Source organism: Podarcis gaigeae, assembly GCF_964106915.1.
Source record: "Podarcis gaigeae genome assembly, chromosome: 9".
NCBI classification, from domain to species: domain Eukaryota; kingdom Metazoa; phylum Chordata; class Lepidosauria; order Squamata; family Lacertidae; genus Podarcis; species Podarcis gaigeae.
This window is the reverse complement of record NC_139685.1, coordinates 77,463,736-77,491,062: the sequence shown is the minus strand read 5'-3', so window position 1 is coordinate 77,491,062 and position 27,327 is coordinate 77,463,736. Positions and strand designations below refer to the sequence as shown.

The 27,327-nt window shown below is 42.3% G+C and overlaps 2 protein-coding genes across 2 annotated transcripts in view; both read right to left on the bottom strand.

Moving 5' to 3' along the window:
* The window catches only part of LOC310852817 (CD209 antigen-like protein D), a 64,004-nt gene extending 56,073 nt beyond the window's left edge, over positions 1-7,931 (bottom strand). Inside the window, exons 1-2 of the mRNA XM_083756908.1 lie at positions 7,913-7,931; positions 4,269-4,352 (exon numbers count right to left, since the gene is read on the bottom strand). Coding sequence (XP_083613034.1) covers positions 4,269-4,323 — 55 coding nt within the window. The 5' untranslated portion in view covers positions 4,324-4,352; positions 7,913-7,931. The remainder of the gene's footprint in view (positions 1-4,268; positions 4,353-7,912) is intronic.
* A 6,271-nt stretch (positions 7,932-14,202) lies between these two features.
* The window catches only part of LOC310852795 (uncharacterized protein), a 39,246-nt gene continuing 26,121 nt past the window's right edge, over positions 14,203-27,327 (bottom strand). Inside the window, exons 5-9 of the mRNA XM_083756826.1 lie at positions 26,884-26,982; positions 25,140-25,259; positions 19,538-19,689; positions 18,348-18,457; positions 14,203-14,575 (exon numbers count right to left, since the gene is read on the bottom strand). Of these exons, the coding sequence (XP_083612952.1) occupies positions 14,425-14,575; positions 18,348-18,457; positions 19,538-19,689; positions 25,140-25,259; positions 26,884-26,982 (632 nt within the window). The 3' untranslated portion in view covers positions 14,203-14,424. The remainder of the gene's footprint in view (positions 14,576-18,347; positions 18,458-19,537; positions 19,690-25,139; positions 25,260-26,883; positions 26,983-27,327) is intronic.

The following is a 27,327-nucleotide window of genomic DNA, read 5'->3' as shown; positions in this document are numbered from 1 at the left end:
TCTTTTGCTGGATTAGTCTCCATCTTATACCAAAAAGATGTTCCATATGGATTCAAAGGTATTGAAAAATGTTTTAGATAATATAGCATTCTCTCTCTCTCCACATTTTTATTAGTTTTTTTAACATATCATTTCCAACAATCATTTAACATAAATTCTTATCTTATACAAAGTTTTAGACTTCCATCAACAACCTCTGATGATTTTCCATTCTTTATCACTTGTTCTGCATTTCTTAATTTCTCTATTACTCTTAATTATCATTAACTAATAATTCTTTTCATAGTTTTTATTGCAATATTTCAAATAATCCTCCTTACAGAACTTCTTGCAGCCCTACAAGCATAATCTGTTCATTACTGTTAGGTTTCCAAGGGGTTGCTCGTGCGCAAGCAGGCAAATCTCTCCCTGGCTGGCTGCTAATGTAAACTTTATCTGTCCGGAGAGCCACTCACCCGTGGCTGACTCAATCGCTGGCAGAATCTGTGAGTGGGCGTTTCTTAAACTTCTTCCAGCAAAGAAGCTCCTTGACGCCCAGTCTCCGCCTTCCCTCTCTGTGCGAAAGCCTTCTGCGCAGAGAGGGCATGGGCAGCGGAGAACCCCTTCCTTCCCTGCTTGTCCCAGGCAAGGAGTCGTGGGACCGCCTCGCCACACCCGACTCCTGCACCTCCTCTCCACTGGAGCTGCATTTATTCTCTTCCCCAGAAGAGGAGCTGCTTCTCCCGATCCCTGGAGGCTCTCTATAATCACTCTGGCTTTTGCTCTCTCCCTCCGGCACTGATGGCAGTTCCCTGACAATTACAATTGCTTTTCAAATAATTCATATATTTACTGATAATATAGCATTCTCATTTGCATTCTATTCTTCTCTAAGCTCCTGGATATTTAGTTTTTAGGACTTCAGTAAGCATTTGCAAATAACAGTTATGAACTGATGTTAAGAGGAGCAGCCAATTAAATTACAGTAATTTTTCCTTTCTTCAGCTGTGGACATCAATAATATTGTATTATCCTTTACTTATTGCCTAATTTTTAATAAGTTACCATGTATATATTCCCGAACTGTTCCCTCATCCCCTAGTTGTCTACAGAAATCATCTGTTAGGGCAACCAGATCTGTCTCGGTCCTGAAACCAGGACGGAACCCAGACTGAAATGGATCTAAAGCCGATGTTTCCTCCAGAAACCTACCAAGCTCTTCAGCAACCGCTCTTTCAATTACCTTACCCAGACATGGAAGATTTGAAACTGGGCAGTAATTGGATAGATCTAAAGGATCTAGCGAAGTTTTCTTTAAGAGCAGACATACCACTGCTTCCTTCAGCTCCCCTGGGAATGTCCCCATGCCAAGGGACAAATTGATAATTTCAACCAGGGGGATCCGGGCGACATCTGGGCATGCCCTAATCAGCCAATGATACACTGGGTGAAAGATTTTGGGTATAATATACAACTTGCAGCATGGGAGAACTTAGGGAATTGGAATTTAAAATTCACAGGATGTTGCACGCTGAAAGGAAATTATACAAAAATGATATATAGTTGGTATTTAACTCCCAGTCAATTACCAAAAATGTATAAAACAGGGTCAAATATATGTTGGAAATATAAGGAAAAAGAAGGCACCTTTTATCAAATGTGGTGGGCATGTAAGGTAGTAAAAGAATTTTGGGAAATGTTATTTAATAAATTGGGGGAAAAGTTTAATCCCCCCCCCTAAAAATCCTCAAATAATTTCTGTTAGGAATTCTAGGCGCCAAAATCCCAAAGGAGCAGAAAAGACAATGTACATGACCACGGCTGCACAGATGTTATTGGCCCAGAGATGGAAATAAGATGGGACTTCCGGGTTAGCGCCATCGGCAATGGTGGAATTCCTCTGATCCAGAGGAACCCGCTCTGCAAAAAATCGGGTCTTGCCTCCGCGGCGAAGGTGGAGACCCTTTAAATATCCCAGGCAGAGGAAGCCTGGGAATGTGGGATTCGGCTGACACCAGGAGCGCCCCCCCTACACACAAGGAAACCCCTTTTTCGGGGATCCGAAGCGACATGGGCTGAGCGGCGCGGTGTTTTGAATCGACCGCTATTTTTACGGAGTGAAGCCGCACAGCCGTTGCCGGAGAGCGCTGACTTTTTCCTCTGGACAATTGGACTCTAAACAAGTACCCGTGAGTAGAACGGAAAATTGGGCTAAGAAACATTTTAATTTGGCACTCAAGCGGGAAGGTCCTAAACAGGAAGTCCGCCTTCCGCTTTTGTAAATAGTCTGAAGCAAAAATTGTGCAAGCTAAAGTCTGGAAAGTTGTACATAAATGTTTAAAATTCCTCCTGTTTTAACCATCTAAACCCCTCTTGGAAGCAGGAGTAAAGAGGGGGAACTTTGACTGTTCAAGCCTGCAGGAGAGAGAGTAAAGAAAGATAAATTTCCACCTGGAAAGATAAATTTCTCAAACCTGGGAACGGGGTGTCAGAGACAGAGATTTTTGGTGAAGTTCATTGACTGTGAATGGAACATCTTTTGACAGATAGTTAAAGAAGAGAAACAAATTGATTCCAATGTTGCCTTTTACATTTAAAAGAAACAAAAAATTCAAAAAAGGAAAGTAATTTTCTTTCGCTGGACCTGCTTTCAAAAGATGGATACAAATAGAAATTGTCTCCTCTAGAGGGAGCTTGTTAAATTGTTGCTGGAGTCGATCAGGGGACTTTACAGCTGTGGAGATTAGGATCGTGGGACCAGACTGTGACCTTGAATAAAAATGTGTTTGGAAGAAGTCTTGGTGCTTGCTTTTTGCAAGACAAGCACTTTGTTGGAGCAGATGCATGAGAAGATGGATTTGATGACTGTTGCAGTCAAAAACTTTGGACAAACAGTGAATATTTATACAGAAACCATCCAAGAGCCAACCCAGGAATGTGTTCTGATAGAGTAAGTGCAAATGCAGAAGATAATGGAGGAGGCTGCTGTTGAACCTCAAGTAACACAAATGGAGAGGCCCGAGGCCCTACAGGAGCATAAGCCGTTGTTGTTGAAGGCTGAATTTGGAGTGGACCACGGGGGGTCTGGAGTTGTGGGGGCCCTTAAGTTTGGAGGGGCTTTGAAACATGCCTTTAAAGATTTTCTGGACTACACTGTTGACTGTGGGGAATGGGACTGTGGGGAATCGGCCGATCTGCTGAGGAGAGACGGAGATATTTTCGAGTTGGAACATCCCCAAGACCTACTCCTCAATGAGAAAGGAAAGAAATTAAGAAAGAGATTAACAAAAGACAAGGTAAAGTGCAAGTACAAACAAGAAGAAGATCTGCAGAAGGGACATGGAAAAAACTTAAGAGCCTCGGACATAAGATTAGCAGGTTGATGGACTAGATGGAATGGATAGTAAGGACTGACATAACCCGAGACCAGGAAGAAGAGACTCTGGAGGAAGACTGGAAGAAAATTATTAAAAATTTATTTTGGGAATTAGTGTAAAATTAATGAGTATTAGGAAAAATGTTGGAATGAAAATATTTGGCTTTGGTAGAAATGATATAAGGAATTATGTACAAACAAATATTAAGTTTTAAGCTTTAAGGTATTTTATGGTAAGATAAGGTTAAAATAAACTAAAGTAAACTGAATGACAGAATATAGTGAAAGATGGAAAGGATTTGCTGAGTCAATTAATAGGTTAGACTGTTAAGATAAATTACTTAATAAAAATTGAGAAAGATGGAAAGAATTTGCTGAAATAAATAATTAAACTAGAATACAAAAAGGGAGGTGTGAGGAAGTCGATGAAACAAGTAAATGAAAGATAAAGACAGAGATGGAAATAAGAATTCCCTACCAGAGAAGAATGGCAGATAAAGTTGGTAGATTATGCCGAAATGGCAAAAATAAATCAGAAATCAGGAAAATTTTAAGGAATGGGGAAAGTTTATAATCTATAGTCTGGTTGGAATACCACTTGTAGTTTAATGGAGAATTTTGGACATAATAGAAATGTAAAAGATTTGGATTGTTATAAAAGATGCAGGAGGAAATGACCCACAAAGGGGAGGAGGGAAGTCCAGGGGATTCTTTGAAACATTGTTTTTATATTGTACGTTGATATTTGATTGTAAAATTTTAATTTGAAAAATGAAATAAATAAATAATAATAAAAAGACTTTAGAGACCACATGTTGGACATGGAAAAGAAGCAGACAGAACCTGTGCAATTCCCATGCATCCCTCTACTTTATGAGAAACCTCATCCCATATGACTGTGCAGGATACAGACCATCAGTTATAGTTTCCGATAGTGTTGGAGGCGCTGTGGGCGCTGGCTGCTCCATCCTCTCAGTTGTGTTTAGGAAACAACAAGCTAGAATAAGACAACAACAAATGGAGAATAAGATTATGAGCACATTAGGTAGGAAGTGGCATCAGTATTAGACCATCCTTTCCCGTAAAGACGTTGTTGAGTCCAATATACAGTATTTTTCACTCTATAAATCCAATTGAATCTAGCAAGACTTTGGAGACCACGAGTTGGACCTGGAAAAGAAGTAGGGGGGAAGCTGTTACCCAGGCTCTCCAAGTGTGCCATTTTCTTTTCTTTTTGCAAAGACCCAGCCTGACATCTGATGCTGTGGCTTAAAGAAAGAAGAGGACTGTTGTCATCTTTCATTTCAAAGCCATCTGATCTAGCAGCCCTTGATATGCAAGTAAATGGATTTCCCAAAGACTTATATTTTCTGGATCATGCTCTAGATCTGGATTTACAAACTGGGCCCATGAATCAGAGCAGGGAACCTGTATTGCCAGGGAATAAAACAGAATGTGATGCTCCTGGTTTGCAATGTAGCTAGAGCTTTAATATAAGGAACCTGGCTGTTTGAGAATAAGCGAAAGGAACTTCATAGCTTGGCCAGCTATCAAACACCTGACTGCATGGGGGAAGGAAGGAGGAAGCAGTTGACTGGGAACAAGGAAAGTAACCTTACTTTGACTGAACTGCACAGATAAAGAATGCAAATGAAGGCTCACGCCCACATGTGTCGACTCCCAGGCCAGATCAAAGGATGGGAACGGAATTACATCACGAATTACATCTGTTGCCAGCTTGGTGTGAGACCTATGCTACAGACTACCATATTTTTCTGTCTATAAGATGCCCCCATGTATAAGACACTCCCTATTTTGGGGGACTCCAAATTAACAAAACACCCCTCAGCACAACCCATGTATAAAACGAGCCCCAATTTTAAACCTAAATTTTTAGCTAAAAAACCCTAGTCTTATACAAGGAAAAATACGACATATAAGGGCCAGAAGCTGAAGGAGACAGGGAGATCTTGATACATTGTTCTATGCTCCATTCCAGAATGTGAAGAGAACAACCAACTACCAGTCTGAAGTATCCCAGAGTAAGCCTTCCAGATCTCCATCGGCTGGAGAGACATGAAGAACTAAACCTATTCTATCTGTTTGTTGTTGTTGTTGCCTGAGATATTTTGCTTATTGGTTATATTGCTAGCTTTATTCCAGTTGCTGTTGGCTTTATATTAGACTGCATTCCAGGTTGCTGATCAATTTCTTTCCTGATGTTTACCAATTAATAAGAGTTTGTCTCTACCCAAGAGTCTGTCAATTCTCTCTTCTTCTTTTTTAAATATATTTTTATTAAAAATTTTAAACATAAATGCAAATATAATGAACAATATAACATATATCATAACATATTTTCTTAACTTCTTTAGACTCCCTCACGTCTCCCGCTCCCACTTGCATCATTGTCAATTCTTGCCCGCAATTTATCATCTTGTTTACATTCTTATGTCCCATTCATTTAAATTATAATCTAATATTTCTCCCAAAGGTTTATGATTTTTCCTCAATCTCACTTAGCATCCTAGTTGCATCTAATTTAGTGGTGGTCAATTATTTATGATCTAGCCTCCAACTTAACATTCAACCAAATTACAGTACTTTTTAAAATAAATCTTAAATTTCATCCAATCTTCTTCAACCTTCTCTTCTCCCAGGTCTCGGATTCTGCCGGTCATCTCGGCTAGTTCCATATAGTCTATCAGTTGCATCTGCCACTCTTCCAGTGTGGGTAGATCTTGAGTTTTCCAGTGCTTTGCGATGAGTATCCTTGCTGCCGTTGTTGCATACATAAAAAATGTTCGGTCCTTCTTTAACACCTTCTGGCCTACAATACCCCAAAGGAAGGCCTCTGGTTTCTTAGTGAAGGTATACTTAAATACCTTTTTCAGCTCATTATATATCATTTCCCAGAAGGCCTTCACTCTAGGGCAGGTCCACCAGAGGTGAAAGAATGTTCCATCATTTTCTTTACATTTCCAACATTTGTTATCAGACAAATGGTATATTTTGGCAAGTTTAACTGGGGTCATGTACCATCTATATATCATTTTCATTACATTTTCCTTCAAAGCATTACATGCAGTGAAGTTCAGCCCGTTGGTCCACAACCTTTCCCAGTCCTCAAACATGATATTATGCCCAATGTCCTGTGCCCACTTTATCATAGCCGATTTAACCATTTCATCTTGTGTATTCCATTTTAACAGCAAGTTATACATTCTTGAAAGTACCTTAGTCTTAGGTTCTAACAGTTCTGTTTCCAATTTCGATTTCTCCACCTGGAACCCTAACTTTTTGTCATTTTTAAAAACTTCATTAATCTGAGCGTAGTGTAACCAGTCTCGCACTTTATCCTTCATTTTCTCCAAACTCTGCAATTTCCAATTGTCTCCATCTTTTTCTAATATTTCCCAATATTTGGCCATTTTGGCCTCCATATTGGGTCTTTTCCGGGCCTTGGCTTCCAGCGGTGAAAGCCACCTTGGAGTTTTATTTTCCAATAAGTCTTTATATTTTGTCCAGACATTAAACACTGCTTTTCTGACAATATGGTTCTTAAAGGCCTTATTGATCTTAACCTTGTCATACCATAAGTATGCATGCCAACCAAAAGCATTGTCAAAGCCTTCCAGATCCAGTACATCAGTGTCTTCGAGAAGTAGCCAATCTTTTAGCCAGCAGAAAGCTGCGGCCTCATAGTACAACTTTAGGTCTGGCGGGGCAAAGCCCCCTCTTTCTTTCGCATCAGTTAATATCTTAAACTTAATTCTGGGCTTTTTGCCCTGCCAGACAAACTTAGAGATGTCTCTCTGCCACTTCCGGAAGCACTCCGTCTTGTCCACAATCTGTAGTGTTTGAAACAAAAACAACATTTTTGGCAATACATTCATCTTGATAGCAGCAATTCGGCCTAGCAAAGAAAGTTTCAATTTTGTCCAACTATCTAAGTCTCTCTTAATTTTTGACCAACATTTTTCATAATTGTCCTTAAATAGACTCAGATTTTTTTGCTGTTATATTTACCCCTAGGTACTTTACTTTTTAAACCACATTTAATTCTGTCTCTCTCTGAAACCGTTCTGACTCTGTATTTGTCAAATTTTTTTCCAATACCTTAGTTTTCTGTTTGTTTAATTTAAATCCCGCCACCCGACCAAAATCTTGAATCAATTGTAATACTCTTTTCGTACTAGATTCTGGCTCCTGCAGGGTCAAAACTAGGTCATCTGCAAAAGCTTTAAGTTTATATTGTTTCGCTCCGACCTGAGTCTGTCAATTCTCTGTCCAGTGGAATCCAAAGAACCTGTTGCTTGTCTGGTGGTTGCTATTGGCCAAACAGCTAGTAGGGGATGCTGGCAAGACAGCACCTGTGCACATCCTTATAATGTACCACCACTCATTGGATGACCCTGAGGTCTAGTATTTGAAAAAGAAAAACCATCTGTAGTTTATAAAAGCTCCCTATCATTTCCCCTCTTGGTGACCTTTTGTCCCTGGAATGAGACCCTGCAAATATCATAGCTTGTAAGGAAGGTGTTACACCCCTCAGACCTCTTTCTGTTTGGATACCTTGGTGTTGCCATGGAACAATCTTTTCCCTAATTGCCTCCTAAGGGATTTTCATCCTTCCACTGGCTAAGAACCACCTCCCTTGTGATGTCAGGCATTCCAGAACTCCTCCCATTTAGGCTATACCATTTCCTGATTGGCTGCTCATCACATCCAATCAGCATTCCACATAAAGCATAAACCTAGGGAAATGTTGGTTTCAGATTTGATATACTACTTATTTTTTTAAAAGTTATTAGTTTTATTTTTTATTTAGGCTGGGTACATATTTTACCATCAAAGCATATCCCCCAAAAGAATCCTTACTCCTCATAAACTCTGCTAGTAATTTTGGAAAGCTTCCTATCTCAACACTTGTACCAGGAAATATGGCAAAGTACATTAGTGTAAATCTTCATTTGCAAAGTTAAAGCAGAAAGACAAGGAACAGAAATATTCAAATTTCAACATTTTTGGTCTACATTTAATGAATGTGTCATCATCAAAACATACATGCCACCAGTGCTATTTTTCCAGAAAAAAGGGTACCAGAACTGACCATGAACACTTCCCTTGCTCTCTTATGATGGTGTCCACCTGAGAGGTATCAGAACTGAGGTCAAGTGAGTTCCAGATGCAAAAAAGCCCTGCATGCAACTGACCTTCAGCCAATGGCAACTCATCGAGAACTGTACTTGGAAAGAAAGATAGATCTGCACAAACTCTGAATTGGACTCTGATAAGCTTCATATGCTAGAAACCCCTCATAACTATGTACACAGAAACATGAAACAAAAGATTGAGGCCGACTGTGCTTCTGCCTTCTCTCAGTTCCCATGTCAGGTCCAAGGGAGCCAGTAGAGAGAGCGATGGTTCTGGCAGGGTTGTGGGATGGGGGCACATTGGACTTGCCTTGCACATGCACACTCTCTGGCTGGGAAGGAAAGCTCCCAGACACACCCCTTCCCGGGGCACAGGTGTTCTATGTCACACTCCTGGAGTGGGAATTCCCAAGCACAAATATGCTCCTTTGGGGCTTGTCTTGGTACCAAAGGAAGAAAAGAACCCCCCCCCCCGGAAATTTTGGCAAATTCTAAAAATCCTCGAGGATGGGGATGTAGACCCCGAAAAAGGAGATGTGTCTGGGAAAACCCAGATGTAGGGCAACCCTACCACAGGGTGGAACCCAAGGCTATGTTCAAAGATAGTAGGGCTAAGGCAGGATTTGGAGAAAGATGGAACATCCTCTATAGAAGTGCCTTTGCCTATTTGGATGGTCTATTTCATGTATGCATAAAAACAATTCTATTAATTTTTTATTTTTATTTTTTAGGTTTTCACATAATGCATGTTAAGAACATCATATGTTACCATCCTTATTTTTCTTCAGCTTCCCATATTGCTTTTATAAGACGTTATATCTTCACTCTCTGAACTGCTCATTTGTTTCTAATATTACACAAAGTATAAAATAGAAACCTGAAGCTAACACATTCTTGTTCTTCTGTTGCTCTGAATTGAAAGCTCAGTCCTTGAGGGAACTCCCAACACGTTGGGTTTTCTTAAAGCATCTGCTCGGAATTTGCAATCTTTCCTTTTATTTAGGAGTCTAGTTGGGATTTCCTTCACTTGTAATCCTTTGGATGTCAGTCTGTAGGTTGTTCTGAGTTTGCAAAATCTTGCCCTGTATGGTTCTTGTAGAGAATTGTACTAAGCAATCTCCTGGTACTTTCCTTGCTCTTGCAGATGCTGATTTAGTGCTGTGTGCCCACTCAATTTGTTTCTCCATCTCATCTTCCTTGGTATCCAGAAATTTCTCCAATTCTTTAATCAGCGGTTGTTAAAAACCTTCCTCTCTTTATTCTGGAATCAATCAACATCTCAAATACATTTCCTTGTGCTGCATCTCTAGGAGAGCGACTGGTTCATCCAGGATTTCTGGGTTTCTGCTGTATTGCAATCACCTGTTCTTGGGTTTATGTGATCTGTTCCTGCATCTCTTTCACTTGATTTCATGTCTCTGATTTCATCGACCAGTAGTGTGTTGTTGTTTTTTCAGTTTCTTCCAGAGAGCTAGGCCTTTAGAACAGATCACTTATTTCTTTGGAGCAATCCCTTAAATCCCTTGCAACTTCTGCAAGTGTTGCTGGCTTAGTGATACTCTCATTACTGTCAAAATATCACTTAAATCTCCTTCTTGTTGAAGTTGGTTTTTTATATCCTGTTACTGTCATTTTGTACATTTACCCCTGTGTGTCAGTGTTGTATTATTTATACTTCAATTTATCTCGCAATTCCAAGCGCTTGTTGCTAGTTTCCCACCATTTGATGCCGCTGTTGTATTATTTATAGCTCACTCACTGGATCATCCCCTTGTTGTGGTGAGTGGGCTTATAATTACTATGACCTTTGTGAGTGAAGCTGTCGGGAGTCTCATGCTCCCAGCAGGGTCACCAAGGCGGTAAGGTCAAAGGAGAGGAGCTAGACAAAGAATGATCCAAGAAGTTCTCAATGGCAGGACAGGTGGACGATAACAAGTGGTATGTTACAGTGGCTGTGAAGGGTAGATTTGAACAATTTGGGGCAATTAAAATGTTAAATGTTAAATAAACCTTGTGGATGGAGGAGTGTTAATGTATATAAAATTGTACATATGGTTGATTTGAATATGCTATTATTGATTATATAAACCCAATGTATCAGCCACCTGGGGGGTTTCACTGTGTTTTGGTTGTTGGTAAAAAATAAAAATTTTAAACATTAAAATAATAATAATACAATGGCTGTGAAGGCAGATGAAGGCTGGTGCAGATAAGAATCAACCAGTCATCATGATACTCTTGCCATTAGAATAGAGCCTTACTGTGAAGACTGTGCATTGGTCAGGGTGCACTGATCTACACACACAAAACAAATTCACGCACACGTGTCTTCCAAAAACCCATCTCAAACCCCAACCAAAAAAATTTCATGGCAATCAACAAATGGTAATGGGCGCGGGACCATGAAATCTGGAAGCCCCAAATCCTTTTTTTAGATCTTTCCCCTCTGCCTGTGCCTTTCCTCTATATGGAATTTTATTTTTCAATGCGTCTGTCAGTAATTTAGTTATTTGGTTTTCTAAGTAATCTACTAGGAATTTCCTTCGAAATGATTATATTCTGTTCTATTTGTAATCTTTTTTGGTAATTCATTTGTAATATTGTGTCTTTTATCACACGTGAATTGGAAACTACTAGGCAATCTCTTGGTAGTGTTTTGGTTTTTGCAAAACTTGATTTTATCTTAAACATTTTATCTTTTGAATTCTCCAAAAATTCTTCCTGAATCCCTTTCCACATTTCAGGTTGCAGGACCCTGAAGAGTCTAAAGAGATCCCTTTAGTTTTTTAGGTGTGCACACTGCCTTAGCGCTTCCCCTACCCCCTTGCGAAGACCGAGCCCATCAGACCGATCAGGCTCACACTCTGTCTACCATTCCCATGGCACCTGGAAGTCCAGACCCATGGTTTTAAGTTACAAGAAAGGAGATTCCAACTAAACATATTTCTGACACTAGGAGCAGTTCAAGAGTGCAACAATCTCTCTCCCCCCCCCCCCCCCGGAGGTTGTGGACTCCTTTAATGGAGCTTTTAAAGCAGAGGTTAGATGGCAATCTGTCATGGAGGCAAAACAAAAAAATTCCTTCCAGTAGCACCTTAAAGACCAACTAAGTTAGTTCTTGGTATCAGCTTTCGTGTGCATGCACACTTCTTCAGATACGCGTCATGGAGGCTTCAGTCTGAGGTTCCTGCGTTGCAGAGGGTTGGACTAGATGACCCTCTGAGTCCCGTCCAACTCTACAATCCCATGATTCAATGATTCTAACTTTCAAGCATGTGGTAAAGCCACATGACAGGATGGAATCCACCCAGCAGTTCTGAAAGTCAGCTTCAGTTCTTCCCACATGAAACACCCCCACGATCTCCTCTTTCAGAGTTAGGAAAAAGGATCCGTGGCACAAGACACAAGTATCAAATATACCATCAAGATGATATACTTTTGTCAATAATTAATTAAAATATCCGTTCTCCTTGGCTGGGTATACAGGACAGATTGAAGCAACCACAACCATTTCCAGCTGTCAATCATGCAAGGTGTGCCAGAGAGGTCTGTGAGGGGAATCAGAGCTTAGAAGGTTAACAGCACCAGCGCCGCACACGGAAACACCGTTTACCTTCCCGCTATAAAGCGGTCCCTATTTATCTACTTGCACTTAGGGGTGCTTTCGAACTGTTAGGTTGACAGGAGCTGGGACCGAACGACGGGAGCTCACCCCGTTGCGGGGATTCGAACCACTGACCTTACGATCAACAAGTCCTAGGCACTGAGGTTTTACCCACAGCGCCACCCGCGTCCTTCTCTTCTACTCTAGAAGTATTTATTTACAGCTGTCTGTACCTGAAAGGGTCAGGAGAGTCACAAGAACTGGTTTTGGTTTTTGTGGATGACATAATTCATGTCTCAAGGGCAGACAATCAGGTGCAGACATTTGCCAAAGAGCTTGGAAAATGTTTCCAACTCAGGAACCTGGGTTCAGTGAGTTTACCTAGGGGTACAGATAGACAGGTCTGAAGATGGAAGCTTCTTGCTCAGTCAGAAAGGCAAAATTGAGCAGTTGCTTGAGAAGTTCAGAATGTCTGATTGTGCAGGGGTTAGAAGACCCATGGAGACAAGCTACGTGAAAGACAGTCAGCTAGCGGAACACACTGAGTTTGAGAATGCTGAGATCTTTCAGTCAGCTCTGGGTAGTCTGCTGTATCTTTCCCAGTGGAGCAGGCTGGACATTGCTTTTGCTACCAATCGGCTCAGCAGGGAAGGTACAAAGCCCAGTGTAAGTGCCTGGAATGGTATTAAGCGGGTGCTGAGATACCTGCAGGATACCAAGGACCTCTGTCTCAAACTGTCAGCTACAAGTGATGCCAAACTCACGTCCTGTACAGATAGTGACTGGGCGAATCTGGATGACAGGAAGTCTGTATCTGGGATGGTCATAAAGTTTGGGGAATATCTAGTTGGGAGGAAGTCCCGGAAGCAGAGTCTCATTGCGCTGTCCTCTACTGAAGCTGAGTTCAGCGCAATGTCAGAGCTGTGCTGGGAACAGAAGTTCTACAGATGTCTGGTTCAAGAAATCTGCGGGGAGTGTTGCTTGCCCATCACTGTTTGGGAGGACAATCAACCCTGTCTGAAGTCGGCAGAGTCTGGGCAGTTTAAGGCCAGAACCAAACTGTGAGGAGAATCAGAACTTACAGGGTTAAACAGTTCTGTGTGAAGTCTCACATTCTGAGGCGTGGTTTTGTTCACATACAGGAATCTTTCTTTGTGTGTGAGTTACTTTCGCTTTTAGCTGTTGAGCCGGAGAGGATGTCCGCTAGTCCTCCAGGCTGATTTATGATGTTTTTCTGTACCTAATTAAAGCCTTCTTAGATAGCAAGAAGCCTGCGAACAGGCTTTGATTTATCACCCACACAAGCCACTAACCGCTGCTGCGAAACTCTGCTTGGAGCCAGGAAGAAAGCTTAAGGCTCACATTTGGCACAGGGAACTGTGCCAGACACCATTACATCTGGACATACGTTTCCAGAATGTGTGTCAGAGTGTCCAGACAGGCTTGGTGAAGTTGCAGTACTTCCCAAGCCAGAAGAACCTGGCAGATGGGTTCACAAAACCTTTGAGCTTCCAGCGTCATGGGGAGTTCTGTGAAGGTTTGGTTTTGGGGTAAGTGGTGATACTTACAAGCCCCCAGCAGCGCAGGACAAGAGGGAGTGTGAGGGGAATCAGAGCTTACAGGGTTAACAGCTCAGAGTCCTAGTGTCATCCTGCCTCTTCTGGGGAGGAGCTTTCTCCACTTCTGGAGAACCTGGTTTCTTTGTTCCGTCTGACTTTCGGTTTTGTCTGGCGCAGAGGATGTTTTTTGTGCCGGACACTGGCTGATTTATTACTGCTGTAAATAAACGCTGATAGAGTAGAATGTTAGCTCTATATGAGAGTAATGTTAGCTCTGTATGAGAGTAAGGGTGCCAGAATTTCCACTGATGAAGCCAAAGTTGTATTTGTGATTAGTCTGCTAGATGTGGACACCAAATGCTGGGTGGCCCCCATTCTCATTGCCTGGCATGCAGGGTTGTCCTTATGTGCCTTGTAAGGTAGTGGCGATGGAGATCAGAAGGGGCAATGGGGCATCAAACACAGAGAGTAAGGAAACAAATATTGGTATGCTGGTATGCAAATAAATACATTAAACAGAAAACAGGCTATGACTGGACCCTTCCATTCTCTATTTTTGTAGCCATCTACATTTGAGTTTGCAGAATAAGGTCTTTTCAAGGTGTTTTTGAGGGCTGATGCCAGAGAGTCCCATAATCTAGATGGCAGAGTGTTGATTGTGCATTAAAACAGCAGGGTGGAGGTGATCTCTTGGTTTTGTTTTTGTGTAGTGATCATGAGATCCAGTTTCGTTCATCTTAAAGTGTCTTCTTAGAGCCAAACATCATCTGGCACCTTCTTACAAATATAGGGCATTTGTAGATGACATTCTAATGCTATCCAGCAAGTATCAATGCAATCAAAGGTCATTGCAGTACAGTCATGGTTCAATTCATCATGTAGCGAATAATAAATCCAGTACCTGAGAAGAAAAGAGCAGCACTGATCAATCAAGATCGGATGTCTACTTCCTCACCCACTCCCCATGCCTTCTACCATTAAAAAGAGGTTCAGCTCTTTCTCTCTTAACATCCACCCACAATAGGAATGGATTTTTCTCCCCAGATTTTTAAAAATCTGTGGGTCAAGACTGTCTCTTTTCTTTTTATATGAAGTGATTTCTCATAGGAAACTACAAAATAGTGAGGGCTCAGAGGTACACACAAGAACTGTCAGTCAATTTAGTTTGGGCAGCATCCAATGCAGTAATTCTGCGATTGCCAGGATTTCCATTTCTGCAACAGAACTGGCCCTCTCTCCTCTCCATATACACCCACATCCTCCTCAGATCTGCTCTGGACTTTTGTGGGTGTTGGAGAGAGGGTTTTGAAAGAGAGATCCTTACTTTCTGATAGCAGAGTTAGCACAGTAGCAATTATTCTGAGCATATTAAAACCTTGTTAGATTTGCATCCGCCTTCATCCACCTCCTCTCACATCCATCACCCACCCCATGAACGAGGAGAGCAATGACACTATACAGAAACAAAAATAGCTATGTCCTCAAATGAAATACAAAATATAATCTATAACCACAAAGCCATTATACAGTTGTCTGAAATGATATGATATCTCTCACATATATATCTTATCTAAATCTTACATGCTGATTCTATGTTTACTCTAATCAATTATCCATAGTTGAGAAAGATATCACCCTAGCCCCACACCTATTGTCAATTCTGGTAAGGCCTTGCATTCTCCAGTGTCCATTGTATACTGAATCAAGTTGCACTACACAGCACTAAAATTCTGTGATAAATGTATTCTATAAATCCCTCTTTTTTAAAGCTCTCTATGAATCTATTAAATTGAAATTACTAGTAATGGTGTAGTAGGTTTTTTTTTACTCCCATGAGATGTTTGGGTGAGATCTGCCCTTTGATCAAGTCTAAGATCACAAACAGCAGAGGTTCCCAATTGGTGGTCCATGGACCACCCACCCAGGGGCTTCTTGGTGCCATTCAAATAACAAAAACTGCCACAGAGATATTAAAATGTTCAAAGGTAGGGTGGCCCATGGCTTGGCCTTTGAAAAACAAGGGGTCTGCAGTATTTAGCTAACTGGGAACCACTGGCATACAGGGTTTAAGTTCCCAGCTAGTATTATACAACCCCACGGCCAGTTTGTAAAGTTTACTCAATACTTTCGCCAAAAAGGATTAGTGGTTGGTATTGGGTGGAACCTTCTTCATGGGTCATTGCCTTGTTGTGGAAAAGGGGCTTGAATAACTCAGTGAAGGTATGAGCCATTCCATGCAGTGGCACCAAAGACGGACAGGTCATAGTGGAGAGTTTTAACTAAACGTGATCCACCTGGAGCAGGAACCGGCAAGCCACTCCAGTATCCCTGCCAAGAAAACTCCATGGACATAAACAACAGGCATATAAAAGTTATGACACTGGAACGTGATCCCCTCAGGTCAGAAGGGGTCCAACATGCTACTGAGGAAGAGTGGACAAGACTCCCATAGAAGTGGCTCTATGAGTGGCCCTCATAGTCAACAAAAGAGTGGCAAAAGCTGTACTGGGATTCAATCTCAAAAATGATAGAATGATCTTGATACGAATCCAAGGCACACCTTTTAACATCACAGTAATCCAAGTTTATGCACCAACTACCGGTGCTGAAGAAACTGAAAGTGATCATTTCTATGAAGACTTACAACACCTTCTAGAAATGACATCAAAGAAGGATGTTCTTATTATAGGGAATTGGAATGCTAAAGTAGGGAGTCAAGAGATAAAAGGAACAACTGACAAGTTTGGCCTTGGAGTTCAAAACGAAACAGGGCAAAGACTAATAGACTTCCATCAAGAGAACAAGCTGTTCATCACAAACACTCTTTTCCAACAACACAAGAGACGACTCTACACATGGACATTACCAGATGGGCAGCATTGAAATCAGATTGATCATATTCTTTGCAGCCAAAGTTGGAGAATCTCTATGTGGGACAAGAAGCTACATTTAGAACTGAACATGGAACAACTGATTGGTTCAAAATTGGGAAAGGAGTATGACAAGGCTGTATATTGTCTCCCTGATTATTTAACTTATATGCAGAATTCATCATGTGAAAGGCTGGACTGGATGAATCCCAAGCCGGAATTAAGATTGCTGGAAGAAATATCATCAATCTCAGATATGCAGATGACACAACTCTGATGACAGAAATGAGGAGGGATTAAAGAACCTCTTAATGGGGGTGAAAGAAGAGAGCACAAAATATGGTCTGAAGCTCAACATCAAAAAAACCGAAGATCATGGCCACTGGTCCCATCACCTCCTGGCAAGTAGAAAGGGAAGAAATGGAGGCAGTGAGAGATTTTACTTTCTTGGGCTCCATGATCACTGCAGATGGTGACAGCAGTAACAAAATTAAAAGAGGCCTGCTTCTTGGGAGAAAAGCAATGACAAACCTAGACAGCATCTTAAAAAGAAGAGACATCACCTGCTGACAAATGTCTGTATAGTTAAAGCTATGGTTTTCTCAATAGTGATGTATGGAAGTGAGAGCTGGTCCATAAAGAAGGCTGATCACTGAAGAATTGATGCTTTTGAATTATGGTGCTGGAGGAGACTCTTGAGAGTTCCATGGACCGCAAGAAGATCAAACCTATCCATTCTGAAGGAAATCAGCCCTGAGTGCTCACTGGAAGGACAGATTGTGAAGCTGAGGCCACCTCATGAGAAGAGAAGACTCCCTGGAAAAGATCCTGATGTTGGGAAAGATGAAGGGCACAAGGAAAAGGGGACAACAGAGGATGAGATGGTTGGACAGCTACTTATATGAGTTTGACCAAACTGTGGGAGGCAGTGGAATACAGGAGTGCCTGGCATGCTCTGGTCCATGGGGTCATGAAGAGTCAGACACGACTAAACAACTAAACAACAACAACATTGGGAGATTTTGATCTAGGAGACCTTGCCAAATTTAAAGCAGCCCTCTGTTAATCCAGTCTTGGTAAAAAATGCCAGACCAATTCGCTCTTCTACTACCAAGCTGTGGATGAGTGAGATCTTACTCTGACCTTGTACATCCATCAACATAGGTTGAAAAGAGTTGTTAGATACTTAAAGGAAACCATGAACTGTCTTAAACTGCCAGCTGACAGCAAAAACAATTAGGAATCTGTCAGGGCTTCTTCAGCTGTGATCCTTGCTCTGCAGGGGTTGGACTAGATGACCCTTGGTGTCTCATCCAACTCTAAATTTCTATGTGTCTATGATTCTATCCAAGAGAGTAACATGAACTACCCTCTCTTACACACTTATTTCATCTGCCACTATTATTTTAGGTTTGAGATTGCTGGTTATTCAGATTGTTTAGCAGATAACAGCAGAAATACTTTCCTAAAGAGAGTGTTGCTCAGCTTTAGGTCCCTACAAGTCCTTTTGAAGCTGAGCTAATCAGCACAAACCAGTTAAAAAAATGGCTTCTTCCTCTTCTGAATTACCACATTCATTAGGTTAGAGAAGCAGGAAGAGGAGCCTTCCTTCCTCTCCAACCTAGTGAGAAGCAGCAGTCACTCACCTGGACAATGATTTGGAGGAGTACATATGCAGATCTTTGGTAGTAGAGAATATTACATGACAAAATATATTTGGAGAGGGAAAGGATCAATTATGTAAACAGAATCTGCAACTTTTTGGCATGCATGCCATTAGCAAATATTTCTTCAAAAACTTACTCGTCTTCAGGTAGCCTCCCTGACAGCCATTTCCATTCCATATTCTTGTCTTTAAAGAGTCCAATCCAAAAAAACTTTCTACGGCTTTTTACTTGATGGTTTATAAAAAACTATGGTAGGGGTGGAGAGAAAGAAAAAACAGAAAATCTTCAGTAGGAATGAGGAGCACCCCAAAACCTTTCTAGACAATTTCCCTTTCTTGGAGAGACTATAATCCTTTGCAGACATTGAACAGACATTAAACAAAAACATTTCAAAAGGAAACAGGTGTCACAATTGAAGACCCAATTCATATTTTTTTGGGAAGCAATGATCAAAATTATACATGGTATTCCAAGTATGGTTGCATCAAGCACCAAGAATAATTTCGTATGGAGGATGTGCTATTGTCCCCCTGATCCAAATTATGATGATGCTTATGATTGATGATGATGAAATCAAGGGCGTATTCCAAAGATGAAATATTGTAGTGAAGGGTAACTTCACCTCCCCTCACCAAGACTGGCTACATATGTGTTCCAGTCATGACACAGAGTTAAAATTTCCAGATACTATAAATGACTTTGCCATAGAACAGTTGGTCTTGAAACCAGCGCGACAGTGGTGACCTGTGTAGCAATCACTCTAATTTTGGGACGCATGCTTGTTTGTTGGTTCCAGAGACACTGGAATCAGTCTAGTTGTGGTATGCTTAGTGGGCTGATGGTGGGGTCTCAGCCATGTCTGTGCCCTGCAGCACCCCAGTAGCCCCTCTGCCTGGGCTAAGGGGCTGGGAGAGGGATATACCTTGCAAGCTCTTGTAATTTCCATGATACTCTCATGTCAGAAGGTTAGGATGGTGAGGGAAGCCTTTTTCCTAAGCACTCAGTATATCTCAAAGAGCAGAAGAAGAATCTACAGGAAATCCAAGGGATAGATTCCTCTCAGGTATCTACTCCTTCTCCTCCTTCAAGGCCTCCTTCCTGACTGCCAGGTTCAGGCTATGAGAGTTCAGCAGCTCTAAGAAACCTTAGTTAGCCCCAGATGGTAGCAGCTGGTCCCTGCCCCACCCACCCCTTAGCTTGACTGATGGAATTACTGTCTTGGCTGCATATAGGTGGATTGGAACTTCTTAATTGGATAGTGATGATAGGAGCACTTTGACTCAAGAAGATCCCCTACCTTTTTCAATACTAGGCTTTCATGCTCACCTGTTCTTCCACGGTTTCTACAGAAATGAGTTTGGCGCCTTCCCTCTCACACTTTTTTTGTGAATCCATCCATGAGCGTAGCTCAGCAGAAAACAGATAGAAAGCATTTGAAAATATAACCCAACCTTCTTTCAAGTTTCTAGTAAGGATGTCTTTGAGTCAAGGCAGAGGGAGAAGAGAAAAAGAAAACAAGATAGGGAATTTAAGGGGAACAAACTTGTATTTCTGTGTAGATTTCAATTATTTTTGTTAAGTTCATTTCTGCGACCACATGATAACATATATTCATCTTGGAAGCTCAAAAAGATTAAAATAAGAACAACATTAACTCTTCAATCCCTTCATGATGCTGCACGAAATACCGGGGGGGGGGGGGGATGTATAGCTGGAACAGGGAACACATTCAAGAACCTTTTATTTGAGGGAATAGACAAAAGATGCAAGTCCCCTCACAGGCCTTATCTACTTGCTTCCACCTGGATACCTAGGGCAGCATCAGGGCAAACTTGAAGGTTGGGAAGGGGGAGTAGCTGTGGATTGTCAAAATTCTCTTTCATTCTCCAGGCTAACTGTCCAGTTTCGGGGGTGGGGAGGGGAATCTAGAGTGTGTGTTCCTGGCATTGGGCAACTGGGACAGATGAGGAATTCTGCTGCTTTACCACCCGCTTTTCTGCCTAGCTGTCTCCCTGCTAGAGCTTGCAGGTTGATTCCAGTGAGCTTCCAAATGGCTTTGGTGGATTTTCCAGCTGATATGACTGGTGCTCCTGGTGAGCTTTGCCCAAGCTCTGGCACAACTGACTACTACTACTGTGGTTGTTTTTGTTTAGTCGTTTAGTCATGTCCGACTCTTCGTGACCCCCTGGACCAGAGCATGCCAGGCACTCGTGTCTTCCGCTGCCTCCCGCAGTTTGGTCAAACACATGTTCGTAGCTTCGAGAACACTGTCCAACCATCTCGTCCTCTGACGTCCCCCTCTCCTTGTACCCTCCATCTCTCCCAACATTAGGGTCTTTTCCAGGGAGTCTTCTCTTCTCATGAGGTGGCCAAAGTATTGGAGTCTCAGCTTCAGGATCTGTCCTTCCAGTGAGCCCTCAGGGCTGATTTCGTTCAGAATGGATAGTGTCAGGGAACTGCCATCGGAGCCAGAGGGAGAGGGAGGGCTCCAGAGGGGTTCCGGAGAGCCTCCCGGGAGGGAGAGAAGCAGCCCATCTCCTGGGGAAGGAATTCAGCATAGCACCAGTGGAGAAGGGGGGCAGATGGGGGAAGCGGCGAGGTGGCTCCATGACTCCTCACCAGAGACCAGCGGGGAGAGCACGGGTCCTCCGCTGCCCACACCCTCCCTGCGCAGAAGGCTTCCACGCAGGGAGAGTAGGCAGCAACTAGGCGTCAAAGAGCTTCTTTGCTGGAAGAAGTTCAAGAAACGCCCACTGACGGATTCTGCCGGCGACTGAGAGAGCCACGGGTGAGTGGCTGCCCAGACAGAAAGGGTTCACCCAGGTAGCCCAGCCAGGTGCAGCGACGATTTATGCACGAGCAACCCCTAGAACCATTACAGATAGGTTTGATCTTCTTTTTTTTAAAAAAATAAAATATTTATTCAAAATTTTAAAGGTTACAATAAAAAAGGGAAAACAGATTTTTTTTTAAAAAAACATAGAAAACATACAATCATTAAAAAGGGGGGGGGGAGAAAAAAGAAAAAAGAAACAAATCAAACCTTTACATAACTTTCTTCCTTTATTTATTTCCTTGAACTTCCTCGCACCTCCCATTTTTGTATTCTAATTTAAATTGTTGTTTCAGCAAATCCTTCTAACCTAATTTTTATTTTAATAATTTATTTTAACATACTGTATCTTTACATTCTCTCTTTCATCAATTCATTTTTACTTAATCCTTTAATGTCTTTTTACCAAAGCCACATTAATTCGTTTCTCAAACATCTTATCAACAAAATCCTTGATTTTACCATATTTTTAGAAACCACTTTTACTTTTACTTTATCCAAACTTAACTCTCATCCAAACCTATATAGCAATACTTGTTCTTAAGACATTTCCCTAAGGTCGAAAGAAAATTCCCTTCCACGAATTTCCCAATTCTCCTAAAAGTAAAACAAAAAAGCAACTTATATTATATACACTTTAAATTCCCATTTTTCATTCCACCCATACCCCCTTCCCGGTTTCAGTCCCCAACAAATCTAAAAAAAAAAAAGAGAGACCATCAACCCGGAGATCTTATATCCGAGGCTCTTAAATCTCTCTCATAGCTCCTCTGCCAGTCTTTTTGATAGTCTTTGATATTAAAGACCAAATCTCGGGGAGACTCCCGCCCCACAGCATCCACGTTTCTTCCAGCCAGGCCTACATACTTAAAGATAAGGCCTATAGGGTATTCCACATCTTGTTTCATTCTCCTTTCAGTTCCAAATGTCCCCATAGCTCCAACTTCCAGCTGAATCAAATTTATAATCCAAGGGTCATGTGATCTCCACATAAGGAGGTCTCTGCATCTTTCATTTTCCAATTCAGGCCAGGCTTCCATCTTCAGAGATTTGTTTCTCCTTGTTACCATCATGTCAGGCCTCAAGTTGCGGCTCGCCTTTTGCATCTGCAGGGTTACGGCTCCCCCTTTTTTCTCTTCAAAGGAAACATTATTCTCCTTCTCAACTTTCTCTGTTTGTTCAGTTAAGTAGAATTCCTGTACCAAGTTCTTATCAAGTTCATTGCTGGTACTAACTCTTGTGCCCAAAGTTGTAACATTTGTAGTCAAAACACCTATTTGACCTTGCAGCTTTCCCAAGAGAAACAAAGTCCTGTTCAGTTCAGACTGAATTTCCTTACCAACTGCCATTCTTAAGCATATCAAGGTCAAAAAACAATTTCTCAGCTGGTTCTTAATGCAATGTCCCAAGGCTCCCTCTAGGGGGATTTAATTTTCTTTTTACTCCTTTCAGCACAAAACCAAAAGTTCCATACATTAAATTGTAACAGTCCTTCCTTCTATTAAAACATAAACTTGTAACAAATATAGACAGTAGAGACAAAGTCCTCTTTTTGTATCTTGACAGCTAACTTGACAGCTGTCAAATTGTTCAATTGCTCATCAACCGGGTCCGGGGGGGGGGTGGCACATCAATTTTTAAATTTAGTTCTTCTCCCGCAGGTTCCCCTGCTTCCAAATAAATTTTCTTGTAATCTCAATCAGTAGAATTAAAATCTTTTACAAAAAATAAGGCTCTCCACGACCTTAGTTGGAGGTTCTTTGCTTTAGATTATTTACAGAAAGGGGAGGCAGACTTCCTGTTTGGACCTTCCCCGATCAGTGCCGAATTTAAAAGTATTTTAAAAATCCAATTTCCGTACTACTCACGGGTTGTTGTTTTAGAGTCCAAATTGTCCCAGGAAAAAGGCAGCGCTCTCCGGCAACAGCTATGCGGCTTCGCTCCACGGAAATAGCCGATGACTCTCAGCACCGCGCCACTTCCCCCTCTTCACTTCGGAGCCCGTTAGTGGGTTCCTCAGCGGGTTGGGGGGGCGCTAAAGGTGCCCGCCGAGTCCCATGGTCACAGGCTTCATCCGCCTGTGATTTTTGAAAGGGTCCCCGCTTCGCCGTAGCGGAGAAGACCCGTTTCCCGCGGAGCTATTCCCTCAGTTCAGAGGGAGTCCGCCATTGCCGGTGGCGCCACCCCGGAAGTCCCCAGATAGGTTTGATCTTCTTGCAGTCCATGGGACTCTCAAGAGTCTCCTCCAGCACCATAATTCAAAAGCATCAATTCTTCAGCGATCAGCCTTCTTTATGGTCCAGCTCTCACTTCCATACATCACTACTGGGAAAACCATAGCTATAACTATACGAAACTTTGTTGGCAAGGTGATGTCTCTGCTTTCTAAGTTGCTGTCTAGGTTTGTCATTCCTTTTCTCCTAAGAAGCAGGCATCTTTTAATTTCATTACTGCTGTCACCATCTGCAGTGATCATGGAGTCCAAGGGGCTGGAACATTTGCCTAGTGGATTTCCTGCTACAGCAGCATATTCAAACTCTGCACTGCCACTAGTTGAAGCCCAGCAGAGCTCCTCATGAACTGGAAACTGGCATTACTCCTGGACTGGTTGCACCCTAATCTGGCATCTGATTGACCTTTTGGCTGGGAGGCTCCAGCGGCCCCCAGTTCCTTTGCCCCTGATGACCCCATCTACATCCAGAATTGTCCTGCCTTGCTCTCCACCGCTGTTACCAGGGCACTGGGCTAGGCTCCTACAAGGCTGCCACACCAGATGTTCAGTTCCACTGCCAGCATGTGGACCAAACACCCCACCGTCTGGCTGATACCCCAGCTCTAGTCACTGCTACCACACCCAAGAACAGGGACAAGGTGAATGATCAGCCTGGCTCACAGACTGATGCACCCGATGAAAACCCTGCGGCCCAGGGTAAGGTTGAAGAATGGGGCCCCAACACTGCAAAACCAGACAGCGCAGAGTCAATGACAAAAGTGACACCCATGACACCAGCTGCAGCTCCATGGGCATCCCCAAGGACCCAAGGCAACGAGCTTCACCACTCCCAGAGGGTGAGGCACTGCCCTCTCCACTTTGATGACTATGTGTGTTGACGGGGATGTGGTTTTGTGCCTAAGAGGGAGGGGTGTTATGTATCCAGTGGTCTGTGTTTGCCTGAACTTGAGTCTGGACTAAGGATTCTGAGCAGCTGTGTTCTGATTTGATACATGATATCCAATCACAGGAAATTTCAGGATTTGGGCTATTGCCATTGGCCCTTAAACTTTCAGTTATGATTCTCAGCTTGGGAGTTTAGGCAGCCAATCATCTTGAGAGTGGGAGTGATCCAGGACTTCAGAAATGTATATAAGCAGTTGCTTTGCCCCTATTGTCCAGTTCCATTAGTTCAATAAAGGTTCTTGCTGTGATCACTGGGTCTTGCTTGGTGGGAACCCACCTAAAATTCATTACCTATTTAGGAAGTGTTTCCAGTGAAGGAAAGCCCACCTTAGTGACCTGTGCAGATAAATGGAGGACCCTATCCTGACCTAGCTTTGGCAGTCTGAGTACTTGCTGTGGCGACAGATCAGGCCCGTGGGTAGAGAGAGGGTTGCTATGGTCCACAAGTATTCTAACCCACATGCCAATGAGCCAATTGACTATGTGAGGGGGCTTGAGGGCTCCTTTCTGATGATGGGCTTGTGAAACTGGGGGGGGAAAATTGCTGTTGCACCAACCACCCCACTGCCCAGCAGTCTCTCTGAGCACGTTGGTGGAAGTTGCCTCGGGAGTGCTATTCAAGAATCTCTCTCCCATGGGTGAATATAATAAAGGACAGGTCTTTTAGCTGACCTATTTTGATTGTCTCTTCTATAGCAAAGAATGGCAGTCTTTTCTTTCCTCACCATAGAAGCTAAATCAATTCAGCAGATCAGGAGAGTTGAACTGAATTTCTCTGGTGTTTCCCTAGGGTGGCTAGGTGCAAAGAAGGGCACCACTCTGCTCTGGTAGTAAGAGTTTTCACCACTTTCAGCTGGCGCAGACTCAGGGCAGGTTCTCACTGTGCTACAATTCTTCAGCATCATAGGGTAGCTTACCAATTTCCTTTTGCAGTCGATCATTTCTGTTGGCAAGATACCGCACTTCCTGTGATAAGTTTTGAGCTGCATCGAGTATTTGGAAGTCTAAAGGTTTGAAACAGTTTAAGGCAGGAGTATCTGAAATAACAATCTGCAAATATTAAGAAACATTCTGGAACACTCTAGCCTGATTCAAGAAGCAGAGCTCCAGGATGGGGTTCTTATGAATATGAGGACAGACTTGATTCTCTTTGGCTGAGATCACAATTGAAAAGCCTCAAAAGAATCCTGCAGCTGGATTACATCAAAGACCCATGAAATCCACTATCCTATACTCTTACATTAAAAGTGGTTCATGAAGTATCTTTTAAATTCCCCTCCTTTGTCCTCCTTTTCTGTTGGGAATCACAGGGTCACAAAACAATTCCAAAACTCCGGGGCTGGAGCCGCCCAGAGTGGCTGGGGAGACTCAGCCAGATGGGTGGGGTATAAATAAATAAATTATTATTATTGTTATTATTATTGTTGTTGTTGTTATTGTTATTATTATTATTATTATTATTATTCCCGCCTCGAGTCCCACAGTAAAAGCAAATATACAAAGATTACTTTACGGTTTTCAATTATGCTTTATGAAATCTAAGAAAATGCAGGCACCCACACTCTTTTTTGATGAATATTGAGTTGCATTCTACAGAGAACTAAGCAGAATGTTACGTCACTGCAAGGATTTCTCCTTGTTCAATGCAGTCTTCAGCCCCTTTCCCTCTCTTCGCATCTGTTCTGAAGTTTCCCCCACTTTGGAGAGCAGCTCTGGTGATGGCATGCAGGGAGAAGTGGGGGCAAAGTTCCCTTGTGCTAGTGCTAAAATCTTGCAGTAGTATAAACATTGTGAATTACAGTGTGATGGGGGAAGACAGCATTTCTAGTGGGGGGATGTGAGAATCACAACCATCTGCTTTTCTTCCTGCTGAGCAATGAAACCGTGATAAACTCTATTGGGTGATGAGTTTCATTGAATATGTGTTTTGCTCACACATTATGAATCCCAAAGTGAACTAAAGTGACGCGGCAGCTAAAAAAGCCAATGCAATTCTGGGCTGCATCAATAGGAGTATAGCATCTAGATCAAGGGAAGTAATAGAGCCACTGTATTCTGCTCTGGTCAGACCTCACCTGGAGTACTGTGTCCAGTTCTGGGCACCACAGTTCAAGAAGGACACTGACAAACTGGAACGTGTCCAGAGGAGGGCAACCAAAATGGTCAAAGGCCTGGAAACGATGCCTTATGAGGAACGGCTAAGGGAGCTGGGCATGTTTACCCTGGAGAAGAGGAGGTTAAGGGGTGATATGATAGCCATGTTCCAATATATAAAAGGATGTCACATAGAGGAGGGAGAAAGGTTGTTTTCTGCTGCTCTAGAGAAGCGGACACGGAGCAATGGATCCAAACTACAAGAAAGAAGATTCCACCTAAACATTAGGAAGAACTTCCTGACAGTAAGAGCTGTTCGACAGTGGAATTTGCTGCCAAGGAGTGTGGTGGAGTCTCCTTCTTTGGAGGTCTTTAAGCAGAGGCTTGACAACCATATGTCAGGAGTGCTGTGATGGTGTTTCCTGCTTGGCAGGGGGTTGGACTCGATGGCCCTTGTGGTCTCTTCCAACTCTATGATTCTATGATTCTATGATTCTAAAGGAATTGAAGTTTGTTTAAACTAAACATGTTCTAGCAAAAGTGAGGATTTGTATATAAAATGCTTACCATCCTTGTCCTTATAGTTTGAATCAATCCCAACAACAATGTTTCGAATCATGTTCATTGCCATTTCAATCTCCATTCTTTTTTTCATTTCCTTCTGATCTAAGGAGGAGGTAGGTAGAAAAAAAATGAAGAAACTGTTTTCTAACTTACTAGTCCGATGAGCTGGGGGAGGGGATATTTGGTGTCAAACTGCTTTTAATATTGAATTTTAAATACTGACTTGTAACATGTTCCAGGACCTTAGGGAGAAGGCTAAATAAAAAATCAAATCAACAAAAACATAAATCCGAGTTCTATTAATATTTTCTGCTCACAGCCCTTATATTGGTGTTTCCTATGCCTTGATTGTGGCTGCCCTGCTGGTCTGAAGTCCTGTTTCCATTTGGCCTGTTGCTTCTGTCATCAGATGGTTGGCCTTCCTTTGAGAGCTTTAGATTTTTTGGT